This window comes from Otolemur garnettii, unplaced genomic scaffold (genome assembly GCF_000181295.1).
Source record: "Otolemur garnettii isolate 467f Iridium unplaced genomic scaffold, OtoGar3 scaffold00018, whole genome shotgun sequence".
Lineage (NCBI taxonomy): Eukaryota > Metazoa > Chordata > Mammalia > Primates > Galagidae > Otolemur > Otolemur garnettii.
Window position 1 is genome coordinate 4,765,295 of NW_003852413.1, and position 12,770 is coordinate 4,778,064.

The 12,770-nt window shown below is 55.6% G+C and overlaps 1 protein-coding gene across 2 annotated transcripts in view; it reads right to left on the reverse strand.

Annotated features, from left to right (window-relative positions):
• Positions 1-12,770, reverse strand: part of SEPT9 (septin 9) — a 174,943-nt gene that overhangs the window by 148,911 nt on the left and 13,262 nt on the right. For both annotated transcript variants that reach the window (XM_023510971.1, XM_023510970.1), the window contains exon 2: positions 7,610-7,666. In XM_023510971.1, the coding sequence (XP_023366739.1) occupies positions 7,610-7,666 (57 nt within the window). The remainder of the gene's footprint in view (positions 1-7,609; positions 7,667-12,770) is intronic.

Here is a 12,770-nt window from a genome sequence, read left to right on the forward strand (position 1 = left end):
GCTCCCTCCTCTGCCCCACCTGTGCTCACAGTGGGGGCTGCTTACTCCTCTGCCCCACCTGTGCTCACAGTGGGGGCTGCTCCCTCCTCTGCCCTGACCTGTGCTCACAGTGGGGGCTGCTCCCTCCTCTGCCCCGACCTGTGCTCACAGTGGGGGCTGCTCACTCCTCTGCCCCGACCTGTGCTCACAGTGGGGGATGCTCCCTCCTCTGCCCCGACCTGTACTCACAGTGGGGGCTGCTCACTCCTCTGCCCCGACCTGTGCTCACAGTGGGGGATGCTCCCTCCTCTGCCCCGAACTGTGCTCACAGTGGGGGCTGCTCCCTCCTCTGCCCTGACCTGTGCTCACAGTGGGGGCTGCTTACTCCTCTGCCCTGACCTGTGCTCACAGTGGGGGCTGCTCCCTCCTCTGCCCTACCTGTACTCACAGTGGGGGCTGCTCACTCCTCTACCCTGACCTATGCTCACAGTGGGGGCTGTGTTTGACTCAGCCCCTGGGCACACCACCCTGATAACTTCCACCTACAACCCCTTTTGTGAAACACATCTTCATTGCCCCAGGCCTGGCTGGGGAGGACAAGTGCCGGGCGCCCCCCAGCATGGCCTGAGCTCACTCTACCAGGCCAGGAGGCCATGGGGCTGTACTGGCAGCTAGGAAAGGAGGAGGTCCTCCCATTATTGTCCAGGGCAATAGGGACCTGAGAAAAGCGATTAGCAGGCCAGCACCCTTTTACCCTTAGGGAAGGGGCTTGTGAGGAGGTGTGGAGAAGGACTCTCTGGCTAAAAGGACACTTTCTGAGGCTCTAGGCTCAGACTCTCACCCACCTGCCACGCCCCCCTCCCATAGTACAGGTGCTAGTGAATCCCCCACAATGACCACCAAGATATAGAAAGATGCTGCTTTGAACCTTTCACTTCACAAAATGACAGTTCCGACTTGGTGCCTGTGGCTCAAGTGGCTAAGGCGCTAGCCACATACACCTAAGATGGCAGGTTCAAATCCAGCCCGGGCCCGCCAAACAACAATGACGGCTGCAACCAAAAAATAGCCAGGCATTGTGGCAGGCGCCTGTGGTCCCAGCTACTTGGGAGGCTGGAGGCAGGAGACTTGCTTGAGCCCAGGAGTTGGAGGTTGCTGTGAGCTGTGATGCCACGGCACTCTACCCAGGGGGATAGCTTGAGACTCTGTCTCAAAAAAAAACCCAAAATGATAGTTCCGCTGCTTTCCTGGCCATCCCCGGACTCAGCCACCGAAGTTTGCTTTCCTGAATTAAACATGATGGAGCTCAGTCCCAGCCAGCCTCCTGCCACTGTACCTGCCAGCAGAGCAGGCCAAGACCCTCCAGGCTGGCCCCAGCCTCCAGAGCAGGATGATCCCCAGCCTGGGCCAGCTGCATTCCTCTCCGGAATCGTCTCTTCACTTTTTATTGTGCCTCAAGCTTCGGCTGTTCCTAAATAAATACAACCCAGCTTCTCGCTGCCCTTGGGGCCGCTGCAGGGTTTATTGGTGCAAACGGCCTGCCTAGGCCTATTGCTTTGGGAGCCCTTCCAGGTCAGCATGGAAGGAAACCAAGATGATGGGAGAAGTGGCCCAGACGGCCGAATTCCACCGCTAACGGCCCTCGTGCTCAGCCATCCATCCGGGCTGCAGCCCGCCTGGAGCCGGAGCTGGAGCTCCATTCGCAAAGGGGGCCCCCAACCGCCCCAACCGCCTGTGCGGAACAAGGGACGTCCGGGGGCACAGAGGCTGGAGTGTTTTGCATAGGGCCGTGGCATTTAAGCTTTGCCCCAGTAGATGTAAAACTCCAAGAGTGGGTAACTTCCCCATGGACACCTCCATTCTGCCCACTTAGTCGGCGCCCAACAGTTGTTTGCTGGATGAACAAGGAAATGTGAAGATCTAGTGTGAAGGTTGTCCAAACCGGCGCCACCCCACAGAACTTTCTGCAATGATGTAAATGTTCTGTAGCTGCCGTGTTCAACGTGGTAGCCACATGTGGTGCTGGGCGCTTGCAATGTGACAGCACTACCAAGTCACAGAGTTTTTCACTTATGTGTCTGGATCCTGCCCATCATCCAGACCCTCCCTGGGGCCTTCTCCTCCCTGGAGACACCGCATTCTCCACTGATCTCTTCCCCAGGAGGTAAACTCAGAGGAAGGCTACTCTCTAGCCAATGCAAAAGGCTGATGTTCCTACTCAAAACAAGTGTTTTTGGCTGAGTGTGGTGGTTCACTCCTACAATCCCAGCATTTTGGGAGGCCGAGGCGGGAGGATCACTCGAGGCCAGGATCACCTGGGCAACAAAGGGAGACCCCATCTCTACAAAATGTAGTAAAAAATTAGCCAGGCATGGTGCTTACAATCTCAGCACTTTGAGCCAGGAGTGTGAGGTTGCAGTGAGCACTGATCTCGACACTGCACTCCAGCCCAGGCGATAGACCCTAGCTCAAAATAAAGGAAAAAAGAAAGTAGGTTTTTAACTGATTCTTCCAAGCTGCTCCTATCAAGGTCACTTCAACAACATGCGCTGACCACCTGCGGTGTGCCCCCGTGAACATCCCGGCTGTGGGGGACACAGAAATAACCAAGGCCAGTCTGATATAAAAGGGTATGGCAGGGAGTCTTGCTGGGACCAGGGGCATGAAAGAGCCTGCTTCTCAAAGAGCTTTGGCTCCAGGGGAGGGTCCTTCCCTGACTCTGCCCTGGCATTCCGGGCTGCAGCGTGCTGCTCCACTCTGCCTCATCTTCACGGGAGGCCAAGCACTAGAGCAAGAAGCACAGCAGCTCGAAGGTGGAGAGGGGAGTCAGGTCCAGGCTGGGAAGCAGTATGATGAACCCCCATGCAGGGCTCAGAGAGGATGGGGTTGGGGAAGTGCTCAGGGCTCTGTAAGTGAGAGGACCAGAACTGGTCCTTATCATGGGGAGGGATCCCCACGGCCCAGGCCCTTGCACAGAGGGGGACTTGGGAATGACCCATGAACAGTGACTGTGGCAGGGAGGAACCTGCTGTACAGAGATAGGCTGGGGACGAGGGAACCCACTGGTCCAGGGAGGGACATAAGAGGCTGGACCAGGACATGGACAAGACCATGGGCAGCCCATCCCGGGGCCATTGGGGGGAGGTGGAGTTCATGAGATCTTGGCAGTCTGTTGAGCTGGGATGCTGAGATGGCAGAGGACAAGGTCAACTCTGAGATCTCTTGGCTGCGCATCTGGGTGGGTGGCCAGGCTGACATCAGAGGAACAGAGTTGGGTGGGTGGCAGAGGAAGTAAGGAGCCAGGGTGTCCTCAGGCAGCAAAGACACTGGCAGTCTCTTCCGAGACTACCATCCCTGCACTAGGCACACCTGCCCACAGAGCCAGGCATGGACACCTGGTCATGCAACACATGTGCACTGAGCAGCTGTTGTGGGAGCTGAGGCAGCATGGCACATGCCCTGGGGAGACAGTAGGGACAGGCAGGACAAGCCCTGCCCTTTCAGCACTTTCTGTCTCCTGGAGATGGTGGCAGTTAGACAACTAGTCACAACCAAGTGTCAGGAGCAGCAGGCTCAGAACACACTGGCTGGGGCCCTGAGAAGAGCCTTCCTTGCATAGAGCAATGGGCGCTGACTCTGCCCTGGCATTCCGGCTAGTGCACTGCTCCACTCTGCCTCGTCTTCACGGCCCACCCCAGGGGCCTGTGCCCTTTCCTCCTCTTATGAGACGTCATTGGATTCAGGGGCCACCCTCATCCAGAATGAGCTCACCTCAAGACCCTGAACTTGGCGGCACCTGTGGCTCAAAAGGGTAGGGCGCTGGTCCATATGCCAGAGGTGGTGGGTTCAAACCCACCCCAGCCAAAAAAAAAAAAAGACCCTGAACTACTCACAGCTGCAAAGACCCTATTTCCAAATCCCAGGTCACATTTTGAGGTTCTTGGTAGACATGAATTTTGGGGGGATACTGTTCAACTTGGCACAGATAACATGGCAGTTAGGCTGGGGACATGGCCACAAACCTCAGAGCCGTTGGGAGGAAAAAGAGCAGGACCCAGCAGCACACTGGATGGATGCTGGGCAGGAGGAGAAGCCTCCGGCCAGAAGGATCCCAGCAGGGGATGGAGGGTCAGGCACACCCTTGGGGACATGTTCCTGGGTGCGTGGGAACTGGGGCAGGGGTTGGCCAGAGGCTGCGTGCGGTCTGGGAGACGACTGCCCAGTGGGCTGCTGAGACACAGGAAGTGGGCAGACGTGGGAGAACACACTGGAAAGCCACTCGGAAGGGCCCGGGGGCAGCTGCTAGAAGGGCTGAGATGTGCATCTGCATAGCCTGCCGACCCACCTGGGGACACAACTGCAGGCTCGCTCATGACACACTCATGGATGCTCCCAGCAGTGTCTGTAACAGAGAAAACCCTCCATCGATGCCACCACCAGGCCAAGGGGTAGACGGACTCTGCCTCCTCATACAGAGAAGTCACAATAAATGTACCAAGGATCTACGTCTCACAGCCACCACGTTGTGCGAACAAGCAAAGAACAGCCACTGACCCCCAGTGGGACACCAGTTATGCCTTGTTGGTGGTACACAAGATGAGCCACAGACCACTCAGACACATAACCGCATGGCACGACGCATCTGACCAGGGCCACATCCAAATTCAGGTGAGTGGCGGCCCCGTCGGTAGAAGTGAGGTCACCTGGGGCTTTGGCTATATCCCCACGGCCCAGGCCCTTGCACAGAGGGGAACTTGGGAATGACCCATGAACAGTGACTGTGGCAGGGAGGAACCTGCTGTAGAGAGATAGGCTGGGGATGAGGGAACCCACTGGTCCAGGGAGGGACATAAGAGGCTGGACCAAGACATGGATGAGACCATGGGCAGCCCATCCCGGGGCCACTGGGGGGAGGTGGAGTTCATGAGATCTTGGCAGTCTGTTGAGCTGGGATGCTCAATAGCATTCTTAATATTTTCATCTATCTAATAACTCCACTAAAAAATATAAAGAGAGGCTGGGCACAGTGGCTCATGCCTATAATCCCAGCACTCTGGGAGGCCAAGGCAGGTGGATTGCCTAAGCTCAGGAGTTCAAGACCAGCCTGAACAAGAGCGAGAGCAAGACTCCATCTCTACTAGAGAATATTAGTTAGGCATGGTGGTGTGTGCCTATAGTCCCAGCTACCAGGGAGGCTGAGGCAGAAGGATCCCTTGAGTCCAAGAGTTTGAGGTTACAATGAGCTAGGCTGACCCCAATTCACCCTAGCTGCAGTAACACAGCAAGACTCTGTCATGAAATGTTAATGGGATGGGATGGGATGGGATGAGATGATGAGATGGGATGGAATAGACTGGAATGGAAATATGAGAGAAAGCGATTAGGCTGGTCAAAATGTTGACCACGGGCATCCTGTGAGCTAGGGACTGTGGCTCCTGTTGTCTGTGGCCTAAGTCCCAAACAGTGTCAAGAAGAATTTTTGCCCTTCTGGGGAGCAGATGGGGTGCAGAGTCCTAGACATGAGAGACAAACCAGCGTGTGTGACAAAGAAGCCAGACTGGGTGGACAGGACAGTGGCTCCAAATGGGGATTCAGAACTGGGAGGCTTGAGAGGCTGGGGGTCCAGGTGAGAAGCCCTGCTGGACCTCAGTCTTAGCAGCAAGGAGGCCAGACAGAGACTGACGCCCAGGAGACAAGGAAAGGGTGTCTGGGCTGGAGCCCGCAGAGGCCTGCAGAGGGAGGATTCCGTGTGTCAGCAGGCAGACCCATGCAAACCCAGATCACCGGCTTGCAGCTTTGGGCTTCGGCAAATTATGCCTTAGGCTTCCAAGCTGAGCTGTGGTCACAGCTGCCAAGTGCTGACGGCACAGAACCGGCCAGTCTGAGCACAGGAAGCACCAGCTGGAGGAGGCTGTGTCCATGCAGCCCCGGGTGCCAGCCTCCCAAGACCTCACCCCCAAAAGCACCAGAGCCCCTCTCCACCCATCCCACACCAGGCTAGCCATTGACAGGGAGGGAGATGGAGAGTTAGACATCTTGCCAAGGCGACAGGGCCAGAGAAAAGGTCCCCCAAAACACAGCAGCAGCTCAGCCGACCAGTGGTTAGTGGCCCAACATGGTTGCAGTGGGTGGAGCCCCTCTTAACCGCGGTGCTGAATCATTCAGCCGCCCCCCGGGCTTCCAGCCGGAGCGTCACCCTGCTCTTCCCACACCCAGTCCCATCCTGCACCACAAGGGGCCTTAAAGGCCCTGCACGCCCACGTGCGGTCCCACGTCACTGACATGCTATGTACATGCCACCCCTTCCACCCCCACGCCTTACAAAGAGCCACCCCCGCCACTTGCAGGCCTGGGGGCACAGCCTTTGGAGGATGGACCAAGGCAGAGCTTTGTGCTGGCCTTGCAGGAGTAGGCCCAAGAACATTTTGGGTGCAGAATTCTGGGGTCTCAGGTAGCCATCCCAGATTAGAATGGTTCAATTCATAGCCATGTAGATATTAAATGGAAATTAATTAAAAGTAAATAAATTCTATGCAAATGAATGAATGAATGAAATAAAGTTTAAAATGTATACTTCAAGCGGGCAACGGACTCATTGACTAGAAACCCACAGCCACAGAAAGTTTCCGGGCCAGGGTCCCCTTCCCCAGGTCTGAAGGCAGCCCTGGCTCACAGGTGCTTCATTTGTGTGCATTTCACTCCATGACCCCCTTTAATTTCTGTCTCCTCTCAAATGGCTGCTCCATGAGGGCTCAGTCCCTGCCTGCCTGTCAGCATGATATCCCCTCTGTCCAGCCAGGGGCCCCCAGCTGGCTCCAGCACATAACACGGAGATGAGCCACCATCTCTGCTCTGCTCAGAGCTCCTCATCTCCTAGGGATGCTGAGTCCCCTTTCATCCCTGTGACCCAATATCCTCTCTGAATAGAGGCCAACAGACAGCCAAGCACACAGCCCCCACTGGATAGCCAAGAGGCAGCAAGGTGGACTCCAGTAACACAGGGGCTTGTGATGGCCACACTGGGGTTGGAAAGGCCAGACACCAGCAGGGACAGGCCCAGCCCCCAGGTGCCTCTGACCCTTCCCTGCCCAGGCTGGACCATGGTTGGTTGAGTCCCTTCCACACCTATAAACAGTAACTCCTGCCCCAGAGCTCTGAGTGGGGAATACCTTCTTCCTCCCCGCACCAGTTAGTGTGAATTTTTTTTTAACACACAGAAAAATTACAATCCACTCATTTAATCCAAGATAACATTTGCCATAGCCACCCTGTCCTGGGAGCATCTTCAATCCTACAAGACTGCAGGGAGCTGGCCCGGGCAGCACACAAACACTTAACAAGTATGGGACAAGCCTCAGTCAAAGCCACCCTTCCATCACATGCCATCCCATCCACACCTTGAACCCTGCAGTATCCATACTCCACTATCTCCTCTGTCCTGCAAGTGGCCATCTCCTTGTGCGGGTGGCTGTCCCTGCCCCCACAGTGATCTCTAGCAGGACAGCGTCGACAGCCCTGGAAGCCATCTCTGCCTAGGCCTGGCAGAGACGATGTCCCCCTGGGCCACAGGTGGGGGCTCAGGTGCTGCCCCAGAGGAAGGAAGGAGGGTGGGGCAGGACAGGCCACTTACCTGGGCCAGTCGGGTCTCCAAGCCTCCGTAGACGGCCACTGGAGGTCCGTGTGACTCCTAAAGACAGAGACAAAGGGCAAAGGTCATACGAGGCCAATGGAATCTCCCTTTAGGAGGATGGTTAACACCAGGCACATCCCAGCCTCTGCTCCTACCGTGGGCTCCACAACCAGAAACCAAGCCCTTTGGGGGTCAGAAGCCCAGGTCCTCCCAAGTAAAGCCCAGACCTCGGAGTGATGACAGCCACCACCATCTAGATGTGGGCTGCTGGCTGGGCACAGAGCCAAAACCTCTACATGCATTCCCCCACCAATCCTCACTACCCCAACTTTGCCAATAAGCCCAAGAGACTCCCTCAGGCTACTGGGAGTTAAGACCAAAACAGACCCACAGCCAGCAGACTCCAAAGTCTGGGCTCTGCCCAGTGTCCCACAGCCCTGTGGCCATCTCTTGATGGAGAGAGAGGCTGGTGCCCTGCTAGGCACAGGCCAGCCCCTCCTGTAGCCCATGTCTGCCTTCTCACTCTGGTGTTTCCCCCCAACCCAGCCCCCTCAGCTCCCAGGCCTGGGTAGAACTGGCTGGATTTGGGGAAGGTAAAGGACAAGCTGTTCTTACCTCCTGCCCTGGGAGGGAACCAGGACAGAGCCCCAGATTAGCACGGTCCCACGCGCACGCGCTCCCTCCAACCACACACAGGCCTTGGCCTGGCACTTGCTGGCTGGAGTGGCTTATGGCAGGCAAGTCCCAACTCGAGGGATTTGCCGAGGTGCTAAGCTGAGTAAACCCAAAGGCTGCCAGGAGCTTCGGCCTGGGAGAGGCAGGCGGCTGCCAGAGCACGGCGCTCTGCAGGTGTCCCCAGGCAACTCCATGCAGCCTTCCTGCTAAGAGCTACAGGGACACCCTCACCAGCCCAGCAGAGGCCATGCCCACATGCAAGACAGGGACATGCCCTGCAGCCCCACCCGACCCCCATCCGACCCCCACCCTGGCTGCTCGTGCAAGAAGCAGCTCTTGCCATGTCCATCTGTCCACCTTTCCACCCACTTCACAAACCCAGTCCTGAACAGTGACTAGCTATAAGTGGACGCAGCCATTACTGTTTCCAAAGCTTCCAGAGCCACAGCAGAGTGACCTTCACACCTGGTCTTCATGTCCAGTTCCCCAGGCCCAAACCCACAAGCAGTTTGTCCTTCAGGGAATTGATACAGACACTCAGTACTAAGCCCAAGCCTCTCCCTGCTGGCGGACCCCAAGATGTGCCACAGTCTTAGCTGAACCCTCCCACCATGTAAAGAGACACTGTAGGAAACACACGTGGCATGAGCCCCCAGGGTGGGTGTGGGCACTGACACCTGGAGTAACCAAGGAGGCTTCCAGGGAATAGTAAGGACCAAGCTGAGCCTTGAAGGAGAGGACAGGTGGAGACACACTGACCACGGGCTGCAAGCTGTCCCTTCACTCAACCCAACAACCTCAGCAGACAGGTGCCAATGCCCCCATCTCACACAGGAGGGAAGAAAGGCTTGGAGCAGAGGGAGACTCCCAAGGTCACCTCGCTGCCGAATTCTGCCAGAGCCCCAGGCTGACCCCAGCGGTGTCTGTGACCTCACACAGCATCCTTCCCACAGTGCCACTGACTCTGATGGACCCTCTGCCCTCCGCTGAGCAGTGAAAAGTCCACTGGGAAAACATAGGGACTCCATGCCAGCCCCTCCAACAGAAAGGCTGACCTTGGCCCTGGCTGTAGACCTGTAGGGTGCACAAGTTGGGAGGGGCTCCTGTGGCTTTCAGAAGTGACAGCCTTCTTAAGACCAAGAGAGGATGGCCCAGAGTGCAGTTCTGAGGGGTTGCCCAGGGCCAGGCAGGGAGGGGAGGAAAGAAGAGGGGAGACAGGCCTTGCCCCCAGAGCTGCTGGGAGGACGCAGGGGTGAGTCTGGGCCTCCCAACCGCCGCTCAGCTCACTCCCCCAACCACTGTAAGAGGCCTGATGCACTGTGTATAATGGTGTGGACGTCACTATCATCTGTTCCACATGCCCCCCACACACACCATCAATGAACTACAGAGCCGAGAGTGGCACTAGTGAGTGACAGCTGCGCCCATAAACCCAATGTGCCACCAATGTGGAAACAATCCAGGGTGAGGAGTGCCCAGCCCACCAAACATTGCTGTGGACTTAGTCACTTCCGGCCGAGACTGACTGCTCTGCAGGAGACGCTGGTGACAGAGGCTGCCCTGTCCTCACTGAGCCGGCCAGACACCCACCCCTGCTCCCTGTCCTCTGGCTCCCGGGAGAAAGTGAAATGGAAGAGGACCCATCAGGTTAAACAGTCCCAGGGCATCTGAGCCCTAAAAAAGACTCTCTCCCATTCCCCCCACACCCAGGTGGGGGTGGGGGGATGCTGATGAGGAAAACAGCATCTGTCTCAGATTTTTTGGGTGGAGTTTTGTTTTATTTACACTGTTGATTTTTCTGATTTCCCAAAACAGGCGTCTGGTGCCTGGCAGCCCCTGGCACAGGGAAGAGCAAAGTGAGCTCCATTAATAAGAAGAGGGGGAGAGTGGCCTGGCATCGCCCTGCACCCCAACAAACTGCCAAGCTCGGCGCAGTTGCTGCCACCACCCTTGCTGTCCTGGAAAGAGACCCCAGCGGGGAGCAGCTCCCATTCTGCTCCCAGATCCAGTCACTCAGCAAATAGGTAGCTGGAAAGGCCTCCGAGACCTCTGATGACCCAGTCGTTCCAGTGAAGAACTGAGTTATTTTTATGTGAATTGAAAATAAAACATATTTGGAAGGAGAGAAGACGACTGAAATGCAGCTGTCTGGAATTAGACCAATTTATTTGAGTTTTCAGAAGCAAAGAGGCAGCAAAGTCTGGAGTGAGACGATCAGGTTTCGAATCCAGACCTCACCAGGCCCAGGGCGGGGGCCCCGGGAAACGACATCTGCTTTCTATTAATATATCTCAGCTTCCTCGTCTGCCAAAGGGAGGCGGAGAAGGTGCTTACGTGTAGGTTAAGATTAAACGAGGACATTCCAAATACCCTGTGTATAACAAAGTTTTACCCATATCCTATGAATATGTACAAATATAAGGTATCAAAAATTTTTAAGAAAATAAAGAAAGGTAAATCTAAGCAAAAAAAAAAAAAAGCTTAATTGAGAACACACATTATAAGCACTTAGCATAGTGCCAGGCACAAAATAAACACTTATCAATTATTATAATTGTGTTACATATTACTATTATTGTACAACAGATATGTAAACCAGCCTAGGACCTAGGGAGCTATTAGCTCAGTGTGGCTGCCTGGTGCTGATGCATTTTAGCAAAATGTAAATCGTAACCAAGATATCGGGTAGGGTGTCGCTACCCCGAGGCAGACTGTCAGGAGTTCTACTGGACTCCTCAATTCAAGAGAGCCAAACCCCTTCCCAGATCTGGCAGGAGACATATAGAGGAAGTGGGGCAGTTCCCTAGATCCAGAGAAAACAGCACTTGGGGAGCTCCGAATGGGTGCTTGCCTTGCTGGCCCCCAGACACCTCCTACCTGGCGTCTGCTCACCTAGGCCAGGGCAAACATCAGTAAAACTTAACATGCCAAGGCCATGAGATTAAAACATACTTCAGCTAAGACGGGGCAAAAGACAGGAAAAGGCAGGAACCTGGGCCCATCGCCAGCCGGCATTCCAAGAAAAAACAGTCCTTAGAAGCAGGAGAGAAGGTGTTGAAGACACAGAGACGGGCTCCTGGTCCTCAGAGGAAGAGGGTGACCCTGGGTGGGCAGAGGAGAGCTGGACACCCTTGGAAGCGTTCTCCCTGTGGACTGGCACTCAGGACAGGGAGCCACCAAGAGAAAGGCCCCCTTCCGTGCAGCAGAAACCAAGCAGGCTGCCTGGTGCCCTCCTTGCCCCTTTGCCCCAATTGCACCAAACACAGCCCCCCCTTTGGACAGCAGCCTTGCAGAGAGAGAGGGGCGCCGGCCCACGTGTCCAGGTGCCCAGAGCTTCTCTGATGTGTTCTCCCCAAGGCATATAATTTGGGGAACCTGGATAGAAGATATCATCAATGTGAAGGCCTTTATTTTTTTCTTTTAACCAAGTTTTATGATGCAGCCTGCTAAATTGCAAGGTGGAAATGGCTGTCTCCTCTCAGATCCGTCCAGACGCCCCGTGATCCAGGACAACCCCAAACCTCTCAGGGGGTCTCAAACAGCCCAGACCCCTCAGCCCCTGTTGCAGAGCAAGAATTGGCTGTCCCAGGGGAGGGTGGCACCATGACACTGCTACACCCCTGTTCTGCGTTTGTGCCAACAGTGAATGGGGCCTGGATGGTCCTTCCTCTATTGAAGTCACCGCTTTGCTTAAAAGAGAGCTTTGCAGGGAGAGGTGCTGTGAATCCACAGTGCACAGATAGCCACCTTGAATAACGACAAACTTCTACAGAAAAGAATCGATTCCCAACTTTTCTCAAACTCCTGAGCGAGCCCCTTGGGGTGGGTTACAGCAACCCTTGGCTGGGGGCAGCCTGGCTCCTCCTTCCGCAGCCCTCCCGTCACTCCCAGGCCAGGACCAGAGACTTCACCCCCACAGTCCTCGGCTCACAGATGCTGAGAAGATCTGGGTTAAAGTCAGCAGTTTCAGTGATGACTGGAATTCCAGGCTTACCTCCCACAACCAAAGCACTCAGGTTACCTTCAGAGGAACCCAGATAAGGAGACAATGGCCACCTCCCTCTCCTCCTTGTCCTTTGCCGCATGGAGGGACCCTGAATAGGGGCACTGGGGAGATGGGGACCAGACCCTCCAGGGTACAGGATAACCCTTCTCTCCCTCCAGGCCAAGTGTCAGCTGATTCATCCACAAGGAACATGCTGCTACCAAAGATTAAACCCTGCAGAGCCCTTGGCCTAAAAGCCAGAGGTTCCAGTCCCTTCTCTAACTCCTAGCTGGGAAGTGCCAGCTCATAGCTCCTGTGAGAAGCAAACAGACCACCCAATTACCAAATGCCAAGGAAAAGGAGGCACCACACTGGTGCAGCACCCTCAGCCCTATCCAGGGTAGTGGTGGGGTTAGGGTTAGGGTTAGACCCTGGGGTAGGGTCAGGGTTAGGGTTGAGTTAAGATTGGCATTGGAGGCTCGGCGCCTATAGCTCAACCGG